At 40.4% G+C, this 23,949-nt stretch overlaps 1 protein-coding gene across 3 annotated transcripts in view; it reads right to left on the bottom strand.

Moving 5' to 3' along the window:
- The window catches only part of USP42 (ubiquitin specific peptidase 42), a 40,117-nt gene extending 16,530 nt beyond the window's left edge, over positions 1 to 23,587 (bottom strand). Inside the window, exons 1-14 of one of the 3 annotated variants that reach the window (XM_054041626.1) lie at positions 23,513 to 23,587; positions 18,295 to 18,541; positions 15,887 to 16,087; positions 15,346 to 15,456; positions 15,051 to 15,153; positions 14,825 to 14,892; positions 14,427 to 14,497; positions 13,211 to 13,293; positions 10,046 to 10,157; positions 9,435 to 9,575; positions 3,313 to 3,413; positions 2,607 to 2,760; positions 1,145 to 1,891; positions 117 to 208 (exon numbers count right to left, since the gene is read on the bottom strand). In XM_054041626.1, coding sequence (XP_053897601.1) covers positions 117 to 208; positions 1,145 to 1,891; positions 2,607 to 2,760; positions 3,313 to 3,413; positions 9,435 to 9,575; positions 10,046 to 10,157; positions 13,211 to 13,293; positions 14,427 to 14,497; positions 14,825 to 14,892; positions 15,051 to 15,153; positions 15,346 to 15,456; positions 15,887 to 16,087; positions 18,295 to 18,532 — 2,222 coding nt within the window. In that variant the 5' untranslated portion in view covers positions 18,533 to 18,541; positions 23,513 to 23,587. Of the gene's footprint in view, positions 1 to 116; positions 209 to 1,144; positions 1,892 to 2,606; positions 2,761 to 3,312; positions 3,414 to 9,434; positions 9,576 to 10,045; positions 10,158 to 13,210; positions 13,294 to 14,426; positions 14,498 to 14,824; positions 14,893 to 15,050; positions 15,154 to 15,345; positions 15,457 to 15,886; positions 16,088 to 18,294; positions 18,542 to 22,073; positions 22,137 to 23,075; positions 23,115 to 23,512 lie in introns of those variants that run through there. The other 2 variants (XM_054041627.1, XM_054041628.1) reach the window with 2 other exon arrangements.
- Between the last annotated feature and the right edge of the window lie 362 nt (positions 23,588 to 23,949).

Here is a 23,949-nt window from a genome sequence, read left to right on the forward strand (position 1 = left end):
GTTTTGGTATGGTATTCCTACAGTGAGCTAGGTCTTTCCATTTATGTATTATTAATAGTTAGTATACCCATAATAAAACTTGTATGGAATCTTAATTTGGACAAAGTGTATTTTACCTTATTTCCTCTGACAAGCTTTTCAACTGGTTATATCGGAAAGACTCTAAAATTCTATCTTCAGGAACTGGTGGCAAAGCTGTAGGTATTATCTACAATTAAAAGGTCTGAGTTAAAACATACGGAATGATAGCAATCATACAAACTTACATAGCATCTCAGCCCAAAGAGTCCTAGAGCACTTTCCAATCATAATCAGACATACAGACTATTCATATGGATCACTGTAGGCACAGCACCCTAACATTCAATACTGCAAGCATTAACAGCACACAATTTAGAAAAAGAAAAAGTACAATACAATACTACATACTTTAAACTATAGGGGAATTAAGACAGGCAGAATATAACTATCAGATGAAATCTGGACAACATACCAGAAACAGCACCCCTCTTATAAAGAGTGACATAGGTTCTTTGATGGTCAGCACCACAGTTTTTGTCTCATCAGAAAGACTGCACACCTAACACAATGCCCCCCAACTTGCACTGGGACAACACCACTGAGCACTTTACTACCTCAAAGTTTTACATAAAAAAGCAGTGTGGTTTTGTAGTCCCAGATCCTAAGCCTGACTTGCTATACAGTCTCAGGTAAATCACTTAACCTCTCCATGTTTCAGTTTCCCCATTTTACTAGATGGAATTATAGCCAAGTATTTAGCACACCTACCTCTCTGGTACTTGAGCACAACATAATGCTTACAGTACCCACCTAAGAAGAATAGTTAGTGTTTGCAAAACATTATATAAATGCTAAATATTATTAAGCCACCACAGAGAGATGCATGCTCTCTCCATTTTACAGATGTGGAAATGAGATTAGCAAGTATTGATTCAGCTTAACCCTGATTAGTGCAAGATCTAAGGGATTGCAGCACAAAGTGCTAGGACGGCAGCCTGTGTTGTATATTTTCCTCTGAACTTTGCCTGAATGAGGAACATTCTAATATTGAGTGCATCACAGTCATATTTATAATCTGCCATGAAGAGACAGACAGTCTAGAAGAAACAAATGTAAAACTCACTTTTCCATGCAATCCATTCACTTTAGAAAATGGAATTTCTGTAGATTTAACAGGCTTGACTTGGCAAGTAGATTCATCAAATTTCAATCCATTTTCTTCAGGATCACTATCTATACTAATAGCACCATTAACTGTAACATTTTTTGGCAGTTCATGCTGGGATACAACCTCTTCAGCATCTTGACAGGAAGAACAAGAGTTCTGTAATGTACTAACTACATTTCCAATCAAAATTCCATTAAAAGATTTTGAGTGGCCATTCTCCTTAACTAATCCCTTCGACTCCTCATCAGATTCTTCTGAAGATTCTGCACCGTAAGGGACCAACGTACTAGAGTTTAGTTTAGACTTGCCATTCATTAATGGCTTAGAACAAGATTCACTAGGAGTTGTTTGTTTAGATACTTTAGTAGCAACTGACATTGTAGGTGCACTTGAGGTAGACTTTACTGCAGAGGAATTTGTAATCGTGGACGAAGGAACAGGCTTGCTGAGATTCTCCAAAGAATTATGAAGGTTGGGTTGAGACAGAGTTTGGCGAGTAGGCAATTTGTTATTGTGAATACTGATAGTGATTTTCTGTTTTTTCGAAGGATCAGGAATAGTGGGTCTGTTAATTGTCCAGTTTTGAATGGAAGTTGAAGGTGGAGCTGAAGCTGGTCTGTTTAGGGTAACATTGCTAGCACTTGCCACAGAACTGCTTGGAGTTTCTTTTAGTGATCCAGTTCCATTTAAATGACTGGAATTCTGTAATTACAAAGAAATCACTATGAAAATGTGTGCATGTGGATAGACAGCATTTAATATCCCAAGACATAATGGGCTTACTTGATATTTCTACAAACTGCCCCAGTGGCTAAGCAGAAAACACCCCATATGAGTTATATAATCTTGCCGGTAGTTTAGTGTTCACATTTTGTTCACAGATTTTCAGTGTTCACATTTTGTTTTGTTTTTTAAAAACCTAACACCAACGGCAATCCTTTGCTGATTGTAAGTTACAAAACAAAAACGAAAATCTAAAACAAAAATCCCTATTCTTTGCAAACCTTAGAACATTTGTACTAATAACTGAGAACAAGCCAATCTGGTTTCACCATCTCAACTGAAGTGCAAAAGACGAAACAGCATAAATAAAGCAAGTAAGTTGGATTTTTAAAATTATTTCAGTTTTAATAAATTCAAGTATTATTTAAAGTAAATATTTTGACAGTGTGCTTTTTGAGTACTTTTGGCACCTAGTTTGGAGTTCAAAGCAATGGGGAAGTAATATTTGCACAGTTCAGTGTTTGTCTCTATTAAAGTGTTTCTAGCTGCTTAGGCTGCAGAAGGAGCACTGCGCACAGAGCTGTATTGTGGGGAAAGGAAATCTGAGATCCTGAACATTTATAACAAATAAACAAAGGCTGTTTACAAAACTCCGGCCATCAAGCTGATGCCATTATCTACATATGAAGATTACCTTAATCATGTGAGGAGGAAGCTGTGGTCCTATAAATCCTGATGCCCCCTGCCTGCTATTAACCACCCGCTGACTGATAACTGGACGGGGAGAAGACTGTCCTGGTGTATGAATGGAATGGGGGTGTTCTCCTCCATTTTTCATATCATGGGACCTAAAGAAACGACAGATAATTATTCATTCATATTTGTTCTTTTGCTTAGCCCAGACTTTAGAGACATCGCACAGTTTAATACTTCACAGAAACTGGTTTTTTTAAATAAACAAACTTTAACCAAGGCTACAAATCGTAAGTTAGATAACAGACCTCCGATTATAATTTCCCAACCCCAAGCAGCAACTCAACTTCACAACATCCATCACTTCAATCTCCCACCCCCAAAGTCAACCAATTACACAGCATTTGATCCAGAAGATTCAAAATGCTCCACCTATAAAGGCATCACTTCACTCTGTAGATAACTCTTTCAGTGGTGGGTGTAGGATGACAGACATTTAACTTACACCAGCAAAAAAAAAAAAAAAAAAAAAATTAAGTCAGGCAGGTAAGGACAACTTCTATAGCTTAAACTATAGGTGGAGTTTTAGGGTAGACAGAGATGAATTAACCAAATTGGAATTTTTCCCAGGAGAGGGAAAAGAAAAAAAAATGATGAAGAACAAGAAAGTAACTGAATCTTGAACACATTATGGTACTTGATATTACCTGATATAAAAGAGCACATAAGCTTGCTGATTAAGCACAGATCTGATGTCACTGTTGGACACAATAGAATCATTCATCTGGTACCATTGCCCATTACTGGCCTGCAAATAAGTCAATGACATATTTTAAATCAGTTACAACATCTGCTAGAAAAAACAACACAGAAAACTAAAGCTGCAGAAGAATAAAGAACACTCCAAAACATAGCCGTTTTCATTATAGTAATGTACACTGATGATTTTTTTTTTTTTTTAATTAAATCCCTTATCTACAGAGATTTGTTACCACTAATATTTGTTAGTGAATGTTCCCCTTCACCAGTGCAGATTTTAACTTTAGCAAGGGAACTGTTCTCAGGAGCAGTTTTATTGTTTAGAGCACCTGTTATTCTAAAACACTGTCCCATCAAGGATCCACACAACAAATCACATATACTACAAGAATAAAGGGGCATTAAATAAAACTGGCAACAAATTCATAACAAATAAAAGCACAATATAATCTGTGGAATTCATGTTCACAAGATATGGAGGCCAAGAGTTTAGGAGAATTTGAAAAAGAAATCAAGGTTTCTATCGATGTGAATACCTACAGATACAATAGACAGAATAAACATTTTTATAAGGGATATAAACCCTTCTGCTTCATAGTATAAGTCAACCCCACTGACACGGGTTAGGAAGAGACTGCCTATATGTCCGCTATATATATCCATATGAACTATCACACCATTTTATGGGTAGTTAGCCAAAAGAACACTGCAACCTTATTAGTTCTGACAAGGGGCAGAATTAAGATTACACTATACAAGTGGGATCTTTGTTGAGTGTGTGACTACGGAAGAGTCCTTTTACAGCCAGCCATGGAGAGCTGAAGCAAGCTCTGTGCTGTATGGAGGGAGAAATTATGTACGTTTTAGATTCATTTGTTCCTCATCAAGAAGGAAAGCAGAACTATAAAAGTCAATCATGTCTTCAAGGGAAAAGGAACATGTGATAAAACAAAACTAAAAGAATAAATATTCTGTGAAACTAGGTAAATTTTTTGCTTAGCAAATACTCAAACTGCAAGAACGTTTATTTTAAAAATTACTGTAAGAGGAAGATTCTCAGAGAGTCTAACCAGAAGCATAACCATATATGAAGCAGACAGAAGGGGCTAATTTACGTCAGCATATTACAGTATTATAGGAAGGCAAGATAGAGTTCTATTCTACTTTAAACTGCTTTTGTTAATCTTATGCAAAACTACAGACACAGCTACGGTATGATAAAGTAATGGAACCAACGGAAAGGAAGGACAACAAACTATCATTTAGAGCCAGGATCCTGAGCCAAAGGTTCAAAAGGAAACAGAGTAAAAGACACTGTTGGACCAGGATAACTGGTCCAGGACTAGTGTGTGGAAGAGTTTTCTAGTCCAGAAAGTCTACTCATCAACCAAAGCATTTCTCTGTGCCACAATCTGAGATACTGGTGTTATAACATGGATGACTCTTAAATTTATTATGTTTTCAATATCTGTTACTTAAATGTTAACTATGTAAAACCTTTCATTAGTTCTACTTTTCAATAGTTATGTGCAAAAAATATCAGACAAATGCAAAGATAGAGTCTGACCATTTCTTAAACTTTATAGCTCCTTTTGAACATATAACTGCTTAGGGCAGCAGCAGATTAGGACCTCATCAGGAGAGGAAGTCACAGTGATGACATGAACACGTACAAGTTTGCTAAAACAATGAAAAAGTTTTAAAATGTTAAGGGACACATGCTTTAAAATTAGATTGCTCCAAGTATCATCTTGCCTTTTTTAATAATGCTAGTCCAGGATTCCCTATACTAAAGCCCAGACCTCCAGCCATTTTAATTTTCATTCTCTGAACTGAGACCAGACCAGTACAAGAAAGATACGTAAGCTTTGAGTTGTTTTAGTTTTTTCAGGGGTCTGGGATGAGCAGGCATAAGGACACTGGGCATCCCAGAGAATAAAAGAAAGCTTATCAGAAAATAACTTGTGCTATGCAGTGGTTCTCAAACATTTGTATTGGTGACCCCTTTCACACAGCAAGCCTTTGTGTGCGGCCCCCCCCCCCTTATAAATTAAAAACACTTTTTTTATATTTAGCACTATTATGAATGCTGGAGGTGAAGCGGAGTTTGGGGTGGAAGCTGACAGCTTGTGACACCCTCCCCCCCCCCCCCCCCCACACATAATAACCGTGTGACCCTGTTTGAGAACGCCTGTGCTATAGCATGGCATTGAGGTGGATACTGAAAGCAAAAGACATCAAGCCAAGAGTTATTCAAGCACTGCGTAAAGCAAGAGGAAAAAAAAAAACTTAATTCAACTTTCATCCATACAACTCTCTCATACAAGAAACAAGGGGAAATTAAATAAAATTGGCAGATTCATAGCTTACAGAAGAATTCTTTTTTTAAAGTACAACAATCTGTAGAACTCATCAATTTCCTGGTTTCCTGGTTCAGAGCTAATGTCCTGATTCCTCTGACAGATGTCGGTAGTGTGTATTCAAGCAGTTCTCATTTACACTCATATGATGGCATATGCTATAGGACCAAACACAGCCTTGAACTCTAACTTAATACACAGAAATCATTTCTTGCCATGTTTGTGGCTAAAGCATCCAACACACCTTCCCTGTTGGCAGCTAATGAGATCATGATCACATGGTCAAAGAACTTGTGTTGCTGAAGGTTGTCTATATCCTAGTAACTTTCCATTGGGTGGTTTCAAACACTTTCAGGTGCTCTATAGTTTGCTAGGGTTCCAGAGAAAAATGCTCAGTGATGAGAAACCCACAGTCTATGAATAATTTCAGTGTCTTTGCCATAAAGGTGGGTGACTGGCTGATTACTGCAGGTAACCAACTGCAAAGTAACAAAATACTCTAACCTGCTAAAATTTCACTAACAGGGCTAGCAAGACTTACGACAACCTATGAAGCCGAAGAGTTCCAAAAGGGATGGACATTAAATTAGTAATGCTGGTCAGGAAGTAAAACTGAAGATACTATCTGCAAGGCTGCTTTATGTTAACTTGAAATTTTCAGACTGAGGTCCTTCCTCCTCCCCCCTTCCTTGCAAACAGGACAGCCTGCCTCTAGTGGGAGAGAATGAGGTGGGGTCTTGACCTTAGATTCTTAAAGGTATTTGGTTTGGCAGAAATGTTGGATTCTCGGGCTGATACTTGAAGCAATAGCAGGAAACTCTATCCAAAGAAAGGGACAAAAAGGCCATTTTAGGGAGGAAACTCAATGGCAGCTAGAGGAGTTGAATTTACAGAGAAAAATCATCTTCCACAATTCAGAAGCCTCCTTAATAGTCTTACTGAGAATGGAGTCAAATAATTTATCAACAGGAAAGTGCAGGTTAGTGAAAATAAGATTTAGAGACAATATCAATTATCCCATTACATAGCTATAAGTGCCCTTATATAGTGATATTAAGGACAGACACCCTAACAAATTTTTTTCAGTCACCAAAAAAAAAATAATAAAAATTTCACAAAACCACAAAGCAAAGACAGTAGAAATGAAAGTACACTGAGAAAGTTAGTGCACCAGCAGTCTGATGGAACTTGTTAAACAATTTATTCTTTGAGGGCCTCTATGATTCCCATTTGAGGGATGGTGTCCTGATGCCTTAAACATGCAGAATCCTCTTTAAAGCAGAGTCTTATGGGGCTACAGGACTGCTTCCTTGTAATGGCACCCATTCAGCACACAAGACTATATAACGAAGCATAGCCCCCAACTACCTCAGTGCTTTCTCTGCTGCCTTACAGCACAAGGGATGTATGCTGTGTCATCTGCCTTAGCAAATCTTAGAATGTACCCCGTTCAGTTTTTATAAAGTTTCTTACATGCCGCTCTATATTTCCCCAAATCAAGCATATCTGTTGCCTGACTTATCTGGGTGAAGCCCACTCTTCTGCTCCATACTTAATCTATAAGGCCATTACACTATGTGCATGCTGAGACTTCAGGTTTACCTCCCTGGGGAAGCCATAAGATTCATACGGAGACCTCAAGGACCATGTGTCCACACGCTGCCCAGATTGGCTAACCTCAGCAATAAAGCCAATTAATGAGCTAAGCTGTTGGCTTCAGCTTTGATACCTACCTGAGTCAGGGCATTAGCCTGGTATCCTCTAAGTCCATAACTCCATCCACTCAGAGCTGAAGAGCCCCAGCCTCTGTGGTGCTATCCAGTTAGTTTTGCAAGGAAAACTGCTCAGATGGAAGGCTATTATAAACAAGAGCTACTAAAGAAGAGTCCACCTTTAAAGCATCAAACATGGCTGTATGCAAAGATGTACTGGGATACAACTTTTCCTGAAAAGGCAGAGCCCTTATTGCCAATCAAGGTTCTCCCAATTGTTCTGTATCATAATAGTAATGATCACGTCATGTATAGAAAAGGAAAAAAAAAAAGTCATTTCTTACCCATGGTCTATCCCCACCCAGTGGTTTGACAGAGGTAGATGAAGCGGTGTTCAGTTCTAAGAGTCATCGTCATGCACTCAGAATTCAATTGGCAGCTTGTGTTTGGGTAATACTCCAAACAAGGGCACTCCAACTCAGAAATGTCAGAACACTTCACCCCCTCTGCAGAACCAGAGCTTAAACCAGGGATAGTCAATTATTTTTTTGTTAAGGTCCATATTTCTTGGTCAAGGTCCAGACTCCAGAGAAAATTAAAAAAAAAAAAAAAATAAATAATAATAAAAATAATAAGTAAATAAAAATATTTCAGGGTCTGTTCAAAAGTGTCTGGCAGTCCGCATTTGGCTTGTGGTCTGCCTATTGACTACCCCTGGCTTAAACTAATCCTGCCTAAAAATTCTGACAGAAAGAAGAAAACCTCTCTCCATCTTAGGGGCCCCCAGGACTGGGGGGACCCACAGAGGCATAATTATACAAGGGTAGATGAGACACCAGGAAAGAGGAAAGGGAGAGAATGAAGGAGATACCCAACCATATCACAACGTTCCCAGGATCCCCAAAATCCATCCAGGTAGAATTTCATATCTTATTTTCTTTCTGCTAATTCAGAAGAGGAAACAGGATTAGATGCAGAGAATTCTAATTATTCTGTAACCTAGCCCTGCTTTCTCTCTCATTCATCCTGTTATAATTTCTACTTAGCTTTGTCTGATTTTAATGAAGGGCATTAAGATGGTCCCTGCTGGATGCTTCTGAAGTCCCATGGTGAGAGGACCACCAGTAATTATTTACTATTTGTTAAGCACACAGACTGTGCTCTGTAAGACACAAAGGAAGCCACCATCCCTGTCCCAATGAGTTTACTATCTAAATTGGGATAGACACAGACACAGGCAGAGGATCTTGCTAACTTAGAAAATCCTCTTTAAACAACAGGAAAATCCATCAAGAGTGTCCACAGAATTTTGCAGACAAGCATTTGTGGGCCTCTGAAAAACCTCCAACAGGAAAATCCCGGGAGTGGGAACCTCGTTGTAAACTTGCTAGTATAATTGATAATCCACACCTGCACAATACAGAACATGCCTTGTTAATTAAATGAATGAGGAATTTAATCTCCAACTAGGATTGAGGTGAAAGGTTTCTAACAGGACAGGCCATCTGCAACAAAGGATGTTTCTAGACAGACAGGACTTCCTGGGATGATACAACTGATAGGGAGAAGTGTCCTGGTAGCGTTAAAGACTACACAGAAAACCAAGAAGGGTTCAGTAGGACATTCCAGTAGCACTAGGATGGTCGAGATAGCTTTAAAAAGAACACAGAGTGGGGAAGACTCACTGTTTTTGGTTAATGGAAATATCTGGGTCGTGCGAAGACTCCCCTAGGAGAATTCCCATCCAAAAAGGAATAAAGGACTTTCTTGAGGAGGGTGACAAAAAACATATGCAAGATTCTGCATCCTTATATGGATGGGAACCTACCAAGACAGATCATCCAAACAGCCTGCCTTCAAGAACAGCTCCCTTCCTCAGAGTATAGGCTGTACTGGTGAAGAGAGGAATGAAAAATTAATGTCCCCAATGCTTATTTTAGAAAGGTTGTGGGGTTTTTTGAAATCTGTTTATTAAAAGAAAAATATGTTTATCTTTACCTTTATATAGCAGTAGTAGTGTCCTGCATGACAGCTGAAACCAGTATGCACCAGGACTGCATATAGAACATAAATGATTGGTTCTCCATTTGGTTGAGACATATATGGTCGAATATCCAGATACTCAGGATATTTCACTTCCTAAATAGAGATAGAAGGCTCAAATTTTGCTGAAATATTTTATGAACTATTATAAAAAGTTTGAAAAAGACTTCAGATGCAGAGGTAGAAAACATTTCTAAAATATACACACACAAAATGGATCAAAAGCATACATATAAAACAAAAGTGAGGATTCATTTTCATTTGGAAAATGACAGGTTGAAAAATGTCCAACATTGAATAGCAGAACAGTCTGCTAAAAAGGCAGCTCTTGAAGGGCACAGGAGGATGTTTACTGTTGGTTTCATGTTTATTGTTAAAATGGATCTCTGCTATTACCAGATGAGAGAAGGAGGAGATTAAGTTATTGAGTTTATTTTTCTATCTAACAGCTGGCATCTACAATCTAGAGTTGCTGTGTGTATGCATTAATTGGCTTTGTATGGTCACTTGGTATTAGAAAATTTAAATGTTAAAAAAAGATGCAGTTGTAACACCATTTTATGTACCTTGGTAATTTTTCCACCACTAAAATTTGCAAACCGTTTCAGAGACAATGTAAGAACATTAGAAGACCGATGTATTGTAAACCTCTTTGAAGCAGGAACCATCTTCTTACACCTTAAAAGCAAACACAGACAATTGGTTAACCTTATGTGGATTTTTAAGCATTTATATCATGTTTTCCATGGCTCAGACACTTGTCTACATTATCTGAGTAATTATTTCTTTACACGCAATGTTTTTGCTTTTCAGAAGTTCATACACGACATTTCAGGCATAGCTAGTACAAGAGACAGCAGAATACATGAGGGCAGTTCTCTAGGACAAATAGAAGACAGGCTCTAGAAACTTCTCTTTTGACATCCAAACTAATATTTGAAGACATCTGTAAATCTCTGTGATGCCAACAAAAAATAAAGCTTGCCAGCAACTCTCACAATGCAGCAAGCAGCAGCCTTCTCACTACAGCATTCACGGTCTTTGGAAATAGCTTAGGAAAATGTATGAAGGTGCAGCACTTCTAATATTACAAAAAGTTAAATCAGACTTCAGGCTACCTCCTTTCAGCTTTCTGCCAGAGTGCAGAATACCAAAAGCGTAACTGAAAGAAGGGAACATCAGCTTCAATCTGGGGCTGGGAAGAGCACATATGAACTTCCAAAATGGATTTAATCTATCTTCAATAAAAACAGGCAAACAATTGTCCTACACTAGGGGGGAGGGATAGCTCAGTGGTTTGAGCATTGGCCTGCTAAACCCAGGGTTGTGAGTTCAATCCCTGAGGGGGCCATTTAGGGATCTGGGGCAAAAATCTGTCTGGGGATTGCTCCTGCTTTGAGCAGGGGGTTGGACTAGATGACCTCCTGAGGTCCCTTCCAACCCTGATATTCTAAGAACTGTTGACAATCAAGACTGTGACCACTACCTTCCTGTACTGAGACTACCTGGAGAGGAAAGAGAGTGAAGCATCTGATTGCCTTTGAAAAATGACTCCTAAACAGCCTGAATGTAAATGTGATGGATCATTACTCATCAATGACAGGATCTGCAGGATTAACCAGTGGGATCCAGCTTCTACCACAAAGGAAGGGAGAATAGTAATAATATGACTTGGCAGCAAACAAGGGGTGGGGAAATAGAGAAAAGGCTATCTTTCTAGATTTATGCCCCAAAATACTGGACTGGAGTGGGGAATTCCTACCCATGAAGAGCATTTACTGACCAGAATGTCAAGAAATTTTCACAGAATTATATACAAAACTTAGGTTGGATATTCAAACAAACTGTAGTTTGTGGGCTTTAAAATTAGTATAAACCTAGCCAACACAAACTGAGAAGATATCCGAGTTTCCTCAGAGGAGTTAAGTAGAAGAAAGAGTTCCCAGAAATGGAAAAAGCCCTGTAGGTCAGCAGGGTGCTTTTTTAAAAAAAAATATGTTTTTAAACCCCATTGAGAAGAGGGAAGCTTGGGGCCTCAAGTTTGACCAGACTATAGACCCCTGCAGATTAGACATATGGAAGACCACACAACACAGAAATGGGATACTCCTTAAGCCCATGGTTGTTAGATATGCTTCCCATCTGTGATCTTTACACCATCAGAATTCATTTTGTGTTTGTAGTCTGCAGATCCTAGCGAACAAGGGAAAACCTGGATTTGAACCTTTTTATTTCATCTACTGGATACCTCATTTTAGCATAACAAAAAAGAGATACTAAGTGCATTTGGAGGAAAATGTTGGGTAAGGATACGATTTTGCCACAGAGGTCAAGGATTCTGTAACTTTAACAGACCGCTGTGACCTCAGCCCCCGCCAGAGCAGCGAAGCCAGTTGCCCGGGGGACTTCTATGAATTTTAGTTTATTGTCTGTGACTTTTACTAAAAACACCTATGACAAAATCTTAACCTTACTAATTAGCCATTAATATTCTACCTCGAGTGGCAGAACATGGGCTTCGTTACATTAATAATTTAGAGATGAGGCAAGAACATTAGAAGACGAAGTTTAGTAAATCTCTTTGCTTAGTTGCACTGAGTTAAAATTATGGCCTGTTTTGCTATCACAGTAAAAGCTGTTTTATCTGGCACTTCAACCGGAAACTCTATAAACCGGCATTTCTGATCTTCATTGAAATACTGGTTTATAATCTGGTTGGCGCAGGGCTGGTAGGGGGTTGGGGCACGGGAGGAGGTGTGGAGCGTGGGCTCTGGGAGGGTGTTTGAGTGCAGGAGGCGGCTTGGGAAGCGGTGACTTGCCCGGGGTCTGGCTGCTCCTAGGCGGAGGTGGCTCTGCGTGCTGCCCCCCCACACACACACACACCATTGCCAGCTGCGCAGCACCCATTGACTAGGAGCAGCCGAGACAGGTCGCCGCTTGCAGGGAGCTGCCTGAGGTGAATGCCCCCTGGGTCCAGCACCCCTCTCCCACACCCCAATCCGCTGCCCCGAGCCCCCTCCCGCAACCAAACTCCCTCCCAGAGCCTGCACTCCACACCCCCTCCCCTGCCCCAATCCCCAGCCCCGCACCTCCTCCTGCACCCAAACTCCCTCCCTCTTAGTTAACTGGCATTCTTCAGTTATCAGCACCCCCCATTTCCCACAACATGTTGGATAAAACAACTTTTACTGTATATCATCTTTGTACCTCTGTGTTCTTATCCAAATGTTTTAAACATGCAATCTATTTTTAAGATCCAAAAAGGAAGTTTGATCAATTTATTTATCTTTCTATGTTATCTAGGACATGCTGTGTGTTCAGTGATAGCAGATTAGGTTTAGGATGGTTTATTTAACATAGCAGTAATTTATAGTCAACTTTTTTCACTTTTAAAATGGTGTGATTCAGTAACATGAGCAAAGTACTGTGTATAGACAATAATAGTATATGAACACTTCGGTGAGCCAAAATGAGTGCATCTCTTAGGAAATATCTCCCCACACCAAACCCTCCCAGAAGAACAATTAGGGAACTGGCCTTCTCAAAAAAGGTTTTCCAAGTTTTAGATGTTTTGTATTATACTTGCTTGGGTACAACAAATAAAATTTTACCTTACACTGAGTTTCTGAATTAAGCAAAACATCAATAAATAACTTTTTAAAAATGACATGCAATAATACATTGATAGAACCAAGCATCTAGTATTAAGATGTCATTAATATTCATCTTACTTGCTACATTTATAGGCATTTTCACCATCCAGTTGTTCGGGCTTCACAAACTGTTCCAGAGCTTTGTTTACACTCTGAGCTGTCTAAAACAGTAAGATAACAGTGCAATGCATTAGAACATAACATATTAAATGCCATATTAGGTCAGACCAATGGTCCATCTAGCCCAGTATCCTGTTTTTCCCGACAGTGGCCAATACAGGTGCTTCAGAGAGAATGAACAGAACAGGCAACTATTGAATGATCCATTCCCTATTGTCTACTCCAAGCTGCTGGCAGTCAGAGGCTAGGGACATCAGAGCACGAGGTTACATCCATGATCATCTTGGCTAATAGCCATTGATGGACTTATCCTCCATGAGTTATCAGAAACATCATAAGAACACACCACATCCTCACTTTAACTTACAGTAGTATGAACTAACATGATTTTAATGGAGAGCCACTACAGACTACTGAATTTGTGAACGGGGGCGGGGGGAGAGAGAGACACAGATTGCAGAATATATTACATCACAAAATGTACATAATTTTGTGCATAGGTATGCTTTCCAAATAAATAAGAATGTTTGTTATGCTACACTCTAAAACTCATGCAAACTTTTCTTTAAGTGTCGTGATTGAAATAAAAGCAATATGTATCAAAGTAAGAAGAGATTTTATAAGGTATGATTCTGAATCAGTTAGAAGATATTTTCCTTCATTAAGAAGAGTTGATTTGTATTCATTGAGTTGGAAACTAAATTGTAGTATTTAAATCCTATAACTCATAACTGATGAATATAGATGAGGTTTAATTATTTATAATATTTCATAGTATAGCAGTAATGGGTCTGTGGTACATACTGTAAAAGTAGTACACTAGTAATTGATCTGTGGTACATATATTGTAAAAGTAGTGTTTTAACAATATGGACCCTCAGTTATAACATTCTGCTATTAAATCTTTGTTGAACTGGGAAGTATAAGATAGCATTGCCATGCCTGTGGATTCAAGACTTCAGAATGATGTTCTATTTTAATACTTGTCCAGATTAAGTAAGCCATACACAGCCCATTTATATTGATAAGAGAAAGTACAGTATAAGTCACATCCATCACAGAACTATGTGGGTAGAATCAACTTAAATTGCATTTTAAATTTTCAAAAGCTATGCAGTTAATTAAGGGGTTTTCTTTTTAAAACTTACTCAGCTAGAGTAAGAAAATAATTTACCTTTATCTCCAATGTAATATCAAGGTATGGATCGAAGGTATCTGAGACTCCTTTGCAGTTCATACACTTTACTGAAATCGAAATATAAAATACTTAACATAATAAGCATAGTCTATTGCCTAAGTTATTAGCACACATTACCTTAATTAGCATTTAAGTCAGGGTAGTCAACAGGCAGACTGCGGGCCAAATCCGGACCGCTAGATGCTTTTGAACAGACCCTGAAATCTGTGTGTTTATTATCATAATTGTTTTTTTATTTTCTTCTCTGGAGTCTGGACCTTGACCAAGAAATTAACAAGACAAAAAAATAACTGACTAACCCTGGTTTCAGTCATATAATACAGTCATAAGGCCAAAACCATTCCTAAAAAAAAATTTTTTTTTAAGAAAAGTACCTCTTGATCTTAAGTACCCTCCAAATATTTGATAGATGAGTGTGGTAGCTTGGGTATGTCTGTCCAATCTGAAAATAAATTATGCAGTGATTAGAAGATTAAAGTCAGTTTATTTTTTTCTGTGAACGTTTCCTCTTTTGAAAACCCAGAACATGTACTGTTCTATTTCCAGGGAAACAGGAATAGGAACGACAGCATATTCAAATATTATTTTGTTGGCACTTACTTGTTGCTTCCATTCAAACATGCCTTCTGCATAGCATCAACAGTGTAGCGTAGAAATTCATGTGCATCTTCCTGATTTCCAAACCGGAAATGTTTTGCTATCCCTAACCAATAAATATAAATGTTACATGTGAAAATGGATGAAAATAAAGGTTTTTTTAAACGTTCCTTCATAAAGTTATTAAAAAAACCCTAAGTTCTATAAACTACAATTAAAATCAGACAAATAAACAAGGCAATAAAATATCTAAACACAAAAATGGCATTTTACAAATAAATTATTTGAAATTACTTACGTCTAAGATCATTGATGACAGCCATAGGTTTGATAACATTGCCAGAGTTAGAGAGCGCCTGCGTAATGTGAGCTTGCATTGTACACATCATGCAGAATCCTTGTTCATGGCCTGAGGAGTGAAGCAACATTGCATCTCAAATTAATGAAATATTTATCTATGGAAGACCTCAAAAAATCTTGAGGTTATAGGAACAATCTCCACAAAAAATATTATTTCAAAACAGCTGACAATTAAGAACAAGTGGAAAACCTATAATGATAGGTTACAAAATGGAAACTAAAAAGGGTTCAATTCACAGAAATAGGTAAAGTTAGGAAAGAGTTAAACACAAAATGAAATAATTTAGGATAAAGTAAAAAACTGAAATGCAAAACCAAAAAAAAAAATCAATCTTATGTTGCATCCCTTGCCCTCTCCCACTTTTGTCTGCATATAGCCTATTTAGAGTATAAGCTCTTCATAGCAGGGACCTGTCATCTTATACGTACATCAAGTGTGTAATGTTTTTGGGTGCTACATACTTTTTAAAAGTACTCACATGTTTTGGAGTGTTCATGAGAAAGCATGTAGTTGGCAAGAGGGGGTGTATAAGTCAAACACTGCAGAGCAGAGTTGAGGAAACATGTATTGCCAAGATTTTGGAGTCCAGCTCCAACTCTGTGCGTTTGCTGCCATTTCAAACAAATCTTCTCTGCTGGAAAAAGAACCTTCTGTGGCGGAGCAATGCCATCACTAAGAGCTGCCAAAAAAATACCAACACATTTTAAAGATATTAAATCATTTAATGTTAAAATCGTGTTAAAGTAATATTACCTTATGCATGAGCATCTAGAAGAACTTTAACAGAACTAATTATAATAATCTACATTCTAGTAGTTACTTGATGAGTAACGTATTAAAGACTGCCTCAGTGCCACAAAGCAAGGTCTGAAGTCAACTCAAGCTCAGTAAAAAGATATGGTTTTGTATGCCAATTGGAAAAAATTAAGACAGTAGAATGCACTAATGTGGGACAATACAACAGAGACTAATCATTGCCCAGATTTCAGTAACCTAACTAAGCAAGTCCTTTTCTATCTAGCTTCCTCAATCTGACTCTCAATTCAAATTAATCTTTTTTTCCTTATTGTAAATTACAAAGGAAAACTTACACTTTTTATGGTTTATTAATTATAAATATGACTGGATACCAAAGCAAGCAAGTAACAAGCACAATAAGTAGCCCTTAATGATAGAATCATAGAGTCATAGAAGTGTGGGACTGGAAGGGACCTTGAAAGGTCATCATCTAGTCCAGTGTTTTTCAAAGTTTGGGTCACGACTCAGTACTGGGTCACAGCATGTAAGGCACTGGGTCGACTTGCTCAGCACCCAGGGATTCTAGTGGCTCCGGTTAGCACCGCCGACCGGGATGTTAAAAGTCCTGTCGGCGGTGCTGCCCAGCCAAGGCAGGCTAGTGCCTACCTGTTCCAACACCGCGCTGCGTCCCGGAAGTGGCCAGCAGCTGGTCCGGCTTCTAGACGGGGGCCATGGGGCTCCGCGCGCTGCCCCCATCCTGTGCACTGGCTCCGGACTCCAACTGACCGGTTCCTGGCCAATGGGAGCTGGGGGGGGGGGCAGTGCCTGCGGGCGAGAGCCGCTTGCATGCCTCCGCCGAGGAGCTGGACCTGCTGCTGGCCACTTCCGGGGTGCAGTGAGGTCTGCAGTGCCAGGACAGGCAGGAAGCCTGCCTCTGCACCCCCGGCTGCGCCGCTGACCGGGAGCCGCCAGGAGTAAGCCTGCACCCCAATCCCCTGCCCCGCCCAGAGCCCCTTCCTGCACCCCCACACCCCGAACCCCTCATCCCCAGCTCCATTGGGTTGCAGGCATCAACAATTTTTTTCAACTGGGTAGCCAGAAAAAAGGTTTGAAAGCCATTTATATAGTCCAGTTCCCTGCACTCAAGGCAGGACTATGTAATAACTAGACCAGGGGTTCTCAAACTGTGGGTCATGACCCTGTTTTAATGGGGTCACCAAGGCTGGCTTAAAACTTGCTGGAGCCCACAGCCGAAGCTGAAGCCCGAGCCCCACTGCCCGGGGCCGAAGCCAAGCCTGAGGGCATCAGCACTGGGTGGCAGGGCTCAGATTACAGGCCCGCTGCCTGGGGCTGAAGCACTTGGACTTCAGCTTTGGCCCCCTGCCAAGGGCGGTGGAGCTAAGGCTTTGTCCCCTGTCTCGGGTGGGCTCAGGATTCAGCCCAGCCTCCAGGGTCATGTAGTCATTTTTGTTGTCAGAAGGTGGTCACGGTACAATGAAGTCCGAGAACCCCTAAACTAGACCATTCCTGACGGCGTCTGTCTAGTTTGTTCTTAAAAACCTCCAATGAGAGATTCCACAATCACTCTAGGCAATTTGCTCCGGTGCTTAACTACCCAGACAGGAAGTTTTTCCTAATGTCCAACCTATACCTCACTTGCTGCAATTGAAGTCCATTGTTTCTTGTCCTATCCTCAGACAAGAACATTTTTTCACCCTCCTTCTGTGATGTGGATATTGACACCAAGTATTTTAGGAGGAATGTTATATTTCAGAGAACTCTAAATAATACAGGCCACAAAAAGCAACACTGATAAAACGCATCCTTCTTTACAGAAATAAACACTTGACTAAATAAGTATACTATAAGTGATGGAGAAACACTGCCTCTGCCCCCCAAAAAGTTTGTTATATTGTTTGTAAACAGGTTCAAATTAAGTTCACAACATTGGCCATTTGAGCTCTCACACATGGTTCACAAAACTAGAATCTGCTGCTGCAGTCCTTAATCATAATAGTCCCATTTTATATCAATAGAATTACCCCAATGAGTAAGAACTGCAAGATGAGGATGGCAGGCCCTACTAAATGGCAGCTGGTTTTATTTTTTCGTAATTTGCATTGGGGCGGGGGGACAGGACATACTTACATTGATCTTTCTGAGATGAAGGCTTGGATTTATCAGGTACAGATGAACTAGAATAAACTGCAGCACCAGGTACTGGTCCCAAAGTGATCTTGTGCTTTGGAACTTCCAAAGATGATACAGCACCCCAACTTGCAGAGGCTGAGTCCATGTCTCCAGTAGAGGGTACCACGGAGCTACAAGGCTGCTTCTGACAAGCTGCAGGGTTTGAAGACTCAGATACTTTGTCAACTATGGTCATTGTTCATCTCTGTAACACAGAGTTGAAAGTTCTGTTTAATATGAGAATGTTATATGAAAAAGCACTCCACAAGGAAAAGAATGGTAACCCTTACACTTTCCCTTTAATGAAACTAATTATCTTTGCCAACGAGACACAAATAATTTAGAGGACTAAGTCTTTCATGTGAATGTTTCAAAAAATGCACCAAGACACACTAAACAAAGTTTTCCAGCTGAATTACACCACTACCACTTTTGACTTTCATGAGATTTTTTTCCAGTAACCAGCATTGTTTAATAGCAAACCCTTGTGAAAATACCACTTAGGTAAACTTTGCATTCAGCTTTGACTGCAACGGTATTTTTCCCACAAAAGTGTAAACTGGTCAACCAGTTTTGCATTTGATGACATTAAAATTTTGTAAAACAATTAAAGAGGAAATACTGTACAAAAGCTGAGAGAGACTAAAAAAATAATTGTTTTAGATGTCTTTTGCCAGGCTCTAGCATAAAGAGCATTTTAAAACATGAAATTTTAATCCATAAAGAAAAATAAAAGTTTTGGTATAGCCAATATTGACTCAAAGAGACAGAGCCAATGTGTTATTTATAGACATAGGAAAGAAAAATTTTAATGAGCCTGTGATTAGCTAAGTTACCTGCACAATCAGAACACTCAGCCACCATTCTGATCTCTCCTTTCCAAATGATGATTTACGATTTATATATCTAGTGGTATATTGTGCCATTTTATATTTAGCATAACGAACTTGCATACAAACAAAAGGTACTTAAAAACTATACTAAGTTTTATTTAGTGGTGAAGTGTCCAAGTATGTATATCTTGAGCTTGGTTCCTTTTATTCAAGATGGCAAAATCTGGAAGCACTACAAAAACAATATGCTCAAGCCCGGACACTGGGAAAAGAAATGACTTTATTTGTCTGTCTGCTGCAGAACTGCTGATAGGCTCCAGAAGAAGCTATGTCTTACCCACCTAACATTTATGAGAACCACACAGCACAAGGACTTAGAGAGTGGGAAATACCCAGAGGAATCACCTCTGGGGATGGGATGGGGGTATTTCTTCCAGGATTTTTTCTGACCGTCAAAGAAATATCTGTTTGGACATAATTTTGGTAACAAATGCAATTTTAATTTAATCAATTTAACATATCACAGTTACAATTATTATTGAAAGATTAGACCAAAAGGTAGCTCTTTTTCCAGTTTGTTTACTTTGCACATTTGACAGTAGTTTGTGCTAATTTTTCTGTAGAACAGAAGATACCTATTTAAAAATTAAGGAAATGTGACAAACCACAAATTGTCAGGGAAACTCACGTGCAGGAGTACTAACTAGAAAAGTAATATTTTAAAAACTGACTAGATTTTGCGATGTTGTCCCTTTAAATATGTGCTATTGAGCATGTGCAGTAAATATGTTACCACTTTCTATCACAACAAGTTTTATAGCAAGATTGTACATTATCTTATTTCAACGTAAAGGATCTGATCCTGCAGCTTTTACTCACACAAGTAGCCCCATTAGCTTAACATAAGTAAGGGTGGCAGTATTTTTATTTGTTCTCGTGATGTGAATGAGATGGTATGTCTTAAACAGCTTTAAGATATATGATGGAAGTGTTGTTTCATTAAAGTGAGGAGGTTAAATAAAGCAAACTAAGCTAACAGAGAGTGTCCAGGTTCTCACACAAAACCACAAATTCTGAGTAAAAGTCCTAATTAAATTATAGGGCTCATTCTACATGAAGATTACCAAGTATGCCTGGTAATATATCAGAATTATAGAGAGAAACAATTTCAAATAGGCTCAAATTTTAATGACATGAGGGGGGTGGGCTCTGAATGCTAGTGGATTTACACGCTTAGACATTTCTATCCACTATTACTAAGAAGAAAATGCATAACACTGAAATGAAAGAATTCTAAGTAGACTTTATGGAATCATTTTATTGAGAAGTGGAGCCATCCTGATACTAAAAGATGACTTAGATTGAGGTCCCTGGCTCACTGTGTCTCAGATAAGATTCTCTCAACCACCAAGTTGCAGATGCAAGCCCTGATACACAATGTGCAAGTGCCATCCCCTTAAAAGTCAGTTTTTCATGTTCTCAATCAAAAGAAAAGATGCTTCAATAATATTCATCAATACACTGGGGGGAATCAAGAGTGAAAGGAAATGAAAAAGAAAAGAATACCACCAAATAAAAACTGAATATTTGAAACAAAATAAAAACACTATAGTCAAGACTTCTTATTTTTAAGCTTTTTTGAGAATTAATGATTGACAAATGCTTTGAAATTTCCAGGTGAAAAGTTACAGATGTGCTAGGTACTATTACTACTATTAATAAATTAAATCCATCACTTGTTCCGAATGTCTAACTTCTACTGTCCAAATTAAAACAGTTATCTAAGGATAACTTCTTAGGTCAATGAACTGAACAGCACAGGACTACAAATATTTACATTATCTCCTGCACACATATCTACAATTTTTTCTATCCCTGAAACCACTTGCTATTGTAAATTTATTTCCTTATACAAGCAATGACTTATAACATCTGCCCCAATATAGGATTAAGAAAGTAACAACAAATGTAATTATGTGCCACTAGAAGCAGCATGGAGTTTTGCATCACTGTTGTTAAGATCATGTCAGCAGTTCCATTAGAAACCACTATCAGTTTAACCTGACTGTAAACATTGGTCTGGCTGCATACTTGACACAAATCACAGCACCCAGGAACGATTACTTATATACAGTATACGCATATATAAAATATATAAAACCAATATTTACAAAACTCTGTTTGGCCCTGTTTAAAATAATGCAACAAAAAGTGTTTTAACTTCAGATATTTAAATTATATATCTTACCACATAAGAACCTTTTTCTAATTTAGACTGCACTCTTAAAAAATTCAAACATAAAATGGTAGTGACTGAAAATTGCTACATACCACACCTTTTCATGATTTTTAATATACTTATGTTAACATTGTGGAACCACATACTACTGATGTACAAAAAAGACCTTTACATTATAGCCATCTAACAACTGGGGAAAGAAAGTTGTATTCTAGTCTCAGCCTGATTTTAAAAATCAGGATTTTTTTTAAACAGTAAATAAAGAAATGTAAGGAAGAAGTAACAAACCATCAAAGCTAAGAAATACAAAATTAAGGCTATCATTCCATCCCTAATTGGAAGCCAATTATGTGTCACAACCTTAGAGTTACTTCAAAGAAACATTTTTCTATGTCTTACAAAGCACGCAGATACTTCACTTGAAAGCATTATGGTCTCACAGCATCACCTGTATGAAGGCTGTGCAAGTTAAACAATGGGAAAAACTGAAAAAAGGTACAAATTGAAGTCTTTCTCCCCCTCCATTCCAAAGCTACAACTTGCTTCAAAACAGATCCAAAATGACTCAGTCTGTACCTTCATTCTGACTTCAGATCTCATCTGAACACATTTTTTCCCTTACAATTTCTCTCCCCCCACTAACACCTTATGCTTTCATTACTGACCTGGATACTTTCATTTATTCACACCATAGACTTATAACATCAGGGTTTTGGGTCATTTTACATCCATGGTCCTACTGCGTAAAAAGTATTTGAGGAGGAGGATAGAATGTGCATGAAGGATGCAGCCCAAAGTACTTTCCCAATTACACACAGTACATAAAGCACCAGTGAAATGAAGCCACCCCTAGAGGTAGAGGATGGCAGCCAGCTTGCACATTAGACATTGCACTGAAATATTTCAGAAAGAAAACATAGCTACAATTCTCTATCCTTCTCCCTCCACCCCAAATATACAATCCCAGTATCAGTAATATATTCCTAATATCTAAAATATCAGATACAGCCTCCCTAGGGAAGGCCTATACTCTGCAGCAGCTGGAGAAATGGATTGGGTGGTTTAATGGGCCTTTTCCAACTCTATTGCCCATCCTGATCCTATTGTGCTGGTGCCATGAAATCATCCACACCAAACCCTGAACACTGCAATCCGGATGTCATCTGTGTCTGAGAGTCAAATGGGGGACACATTTTCCCCCCATTCTCCAAATTCAGTAGCAGCCACAGGGCCTACTTTGAGGGAGGGGTGGCAAAAGCTCTAGGCCTAGTAAGAGCAGATGGACCAAATACCGAGCGCCGGCCTCAGTTTGTTCCTCTCCCCCACATGTTAGGGCCTGAAGCCCAGACACTGAGCGAGGGAAGGAGGAGAAGCGTCTGTAAAGGAATCACCCATTTGAGAGACAGTGACCATGGCAACCAAGCGGGGCGGTAACAGTACAAGAGAAGCGCCCCCCCCCGCCCCCGGAGAGGAAAAATGTGGGGGGGGGTTCCTGAGAGAATCCGCCCATCGCTAAGATGGGGAGCCGGGGGTAACGCCAGAAGCGGGGGGGGGGGGGAAGACGGTACCACGAGACACCCCCCATCCGTGAGGGGGAGCAGCAGGTAACAAGGCCGGACGGGAGGAGGGAGCCCCACGCCGGACTTGGCGGAGGATGGGGCGGTTACCCGAATCTCTCAGCCCCGTGTGGCAGGGACGATGACCCCCGCCCTCGGGCGCATCCCTCATTAGGAGGGAAGCGGGGGCGGGCAATTGGGCGCGGGAGCCGCAGCGAGCAGCGGGACACCCGGCTCCCGACGGGAAAGGGGAGTAGCCACCCGCCAGGGCAGGTCTCCCCGGGCCTGGCGGCGGCGAAGAGACTCAATCCCGCCACGCTCCTGGGGGCGGCGCCCTGCCCTGCCCAGGGGTCCCTCCCCCCTATACTGCCCGCAAGGAGGGGGAAGGGGCTGGGTCCCGCTGCTCCGGGGGTGGGATGGGCCGGGCCCCCGCCAGCCAGCCGTGGCCCCTCCCCCGGCCCATTGATTTGTAGGGAGGGGGCAGCATGCGACACTGCCGGGCTCCGCAAGGCCCCGGTGCGGCCTGTCTCCCTCCCCAGCCCCGTTACCTAGCTCGGCCCCGCTCGGCTCGGCGCTGCCGGGTCCCCTTCTCTGCAGCGCCCGCCTCAGCCCGGCCGCTCCGCCCCGCCTCCTGTTCCAGCCCGTCGGGGAACAATGACGTCCCTCCGCCGGCCTCCTGCATCCGGGGCCCGGCGCCGGCCAGGGAGTGGGGGGGGCGAACTCCTCCGGGTCACACAGGGACCAGCACCGCCCCTGCGCCTCCAGCGAGAACCGCCAGGGGGCGCTGCAGCGACCCGGCCCAGGCGCGGTCCTCAAAGGGCAGGGACTGCAGGGAGCGCAAAGGGCTGGAGGTTCAGGGAGCCGCAAACGCCAATTAAAGGAGCGTTACCAAACTACAAAGGCAACATTGGGCCGCAAACACGCCACTAGGGACCGTCGCCAAGCTGTATGGTCAACATGGAGCCGTAAATGCCTGTTCACAGGC

Source organism: Malaclemys terrapin, chromosome 10 (assembly GCF_027887155.1).
Source record: "Malaclemys terrapin pileata isolate rMalTer1 chromosome 10, rMalTer1.hap1, whole genome shotgun sequence".
Lineage (NCBI taxonomy): Eukaryota > Metazoa > Chordata > Testudines > Emydidae > Malaclemys > Malaclemys terrapin.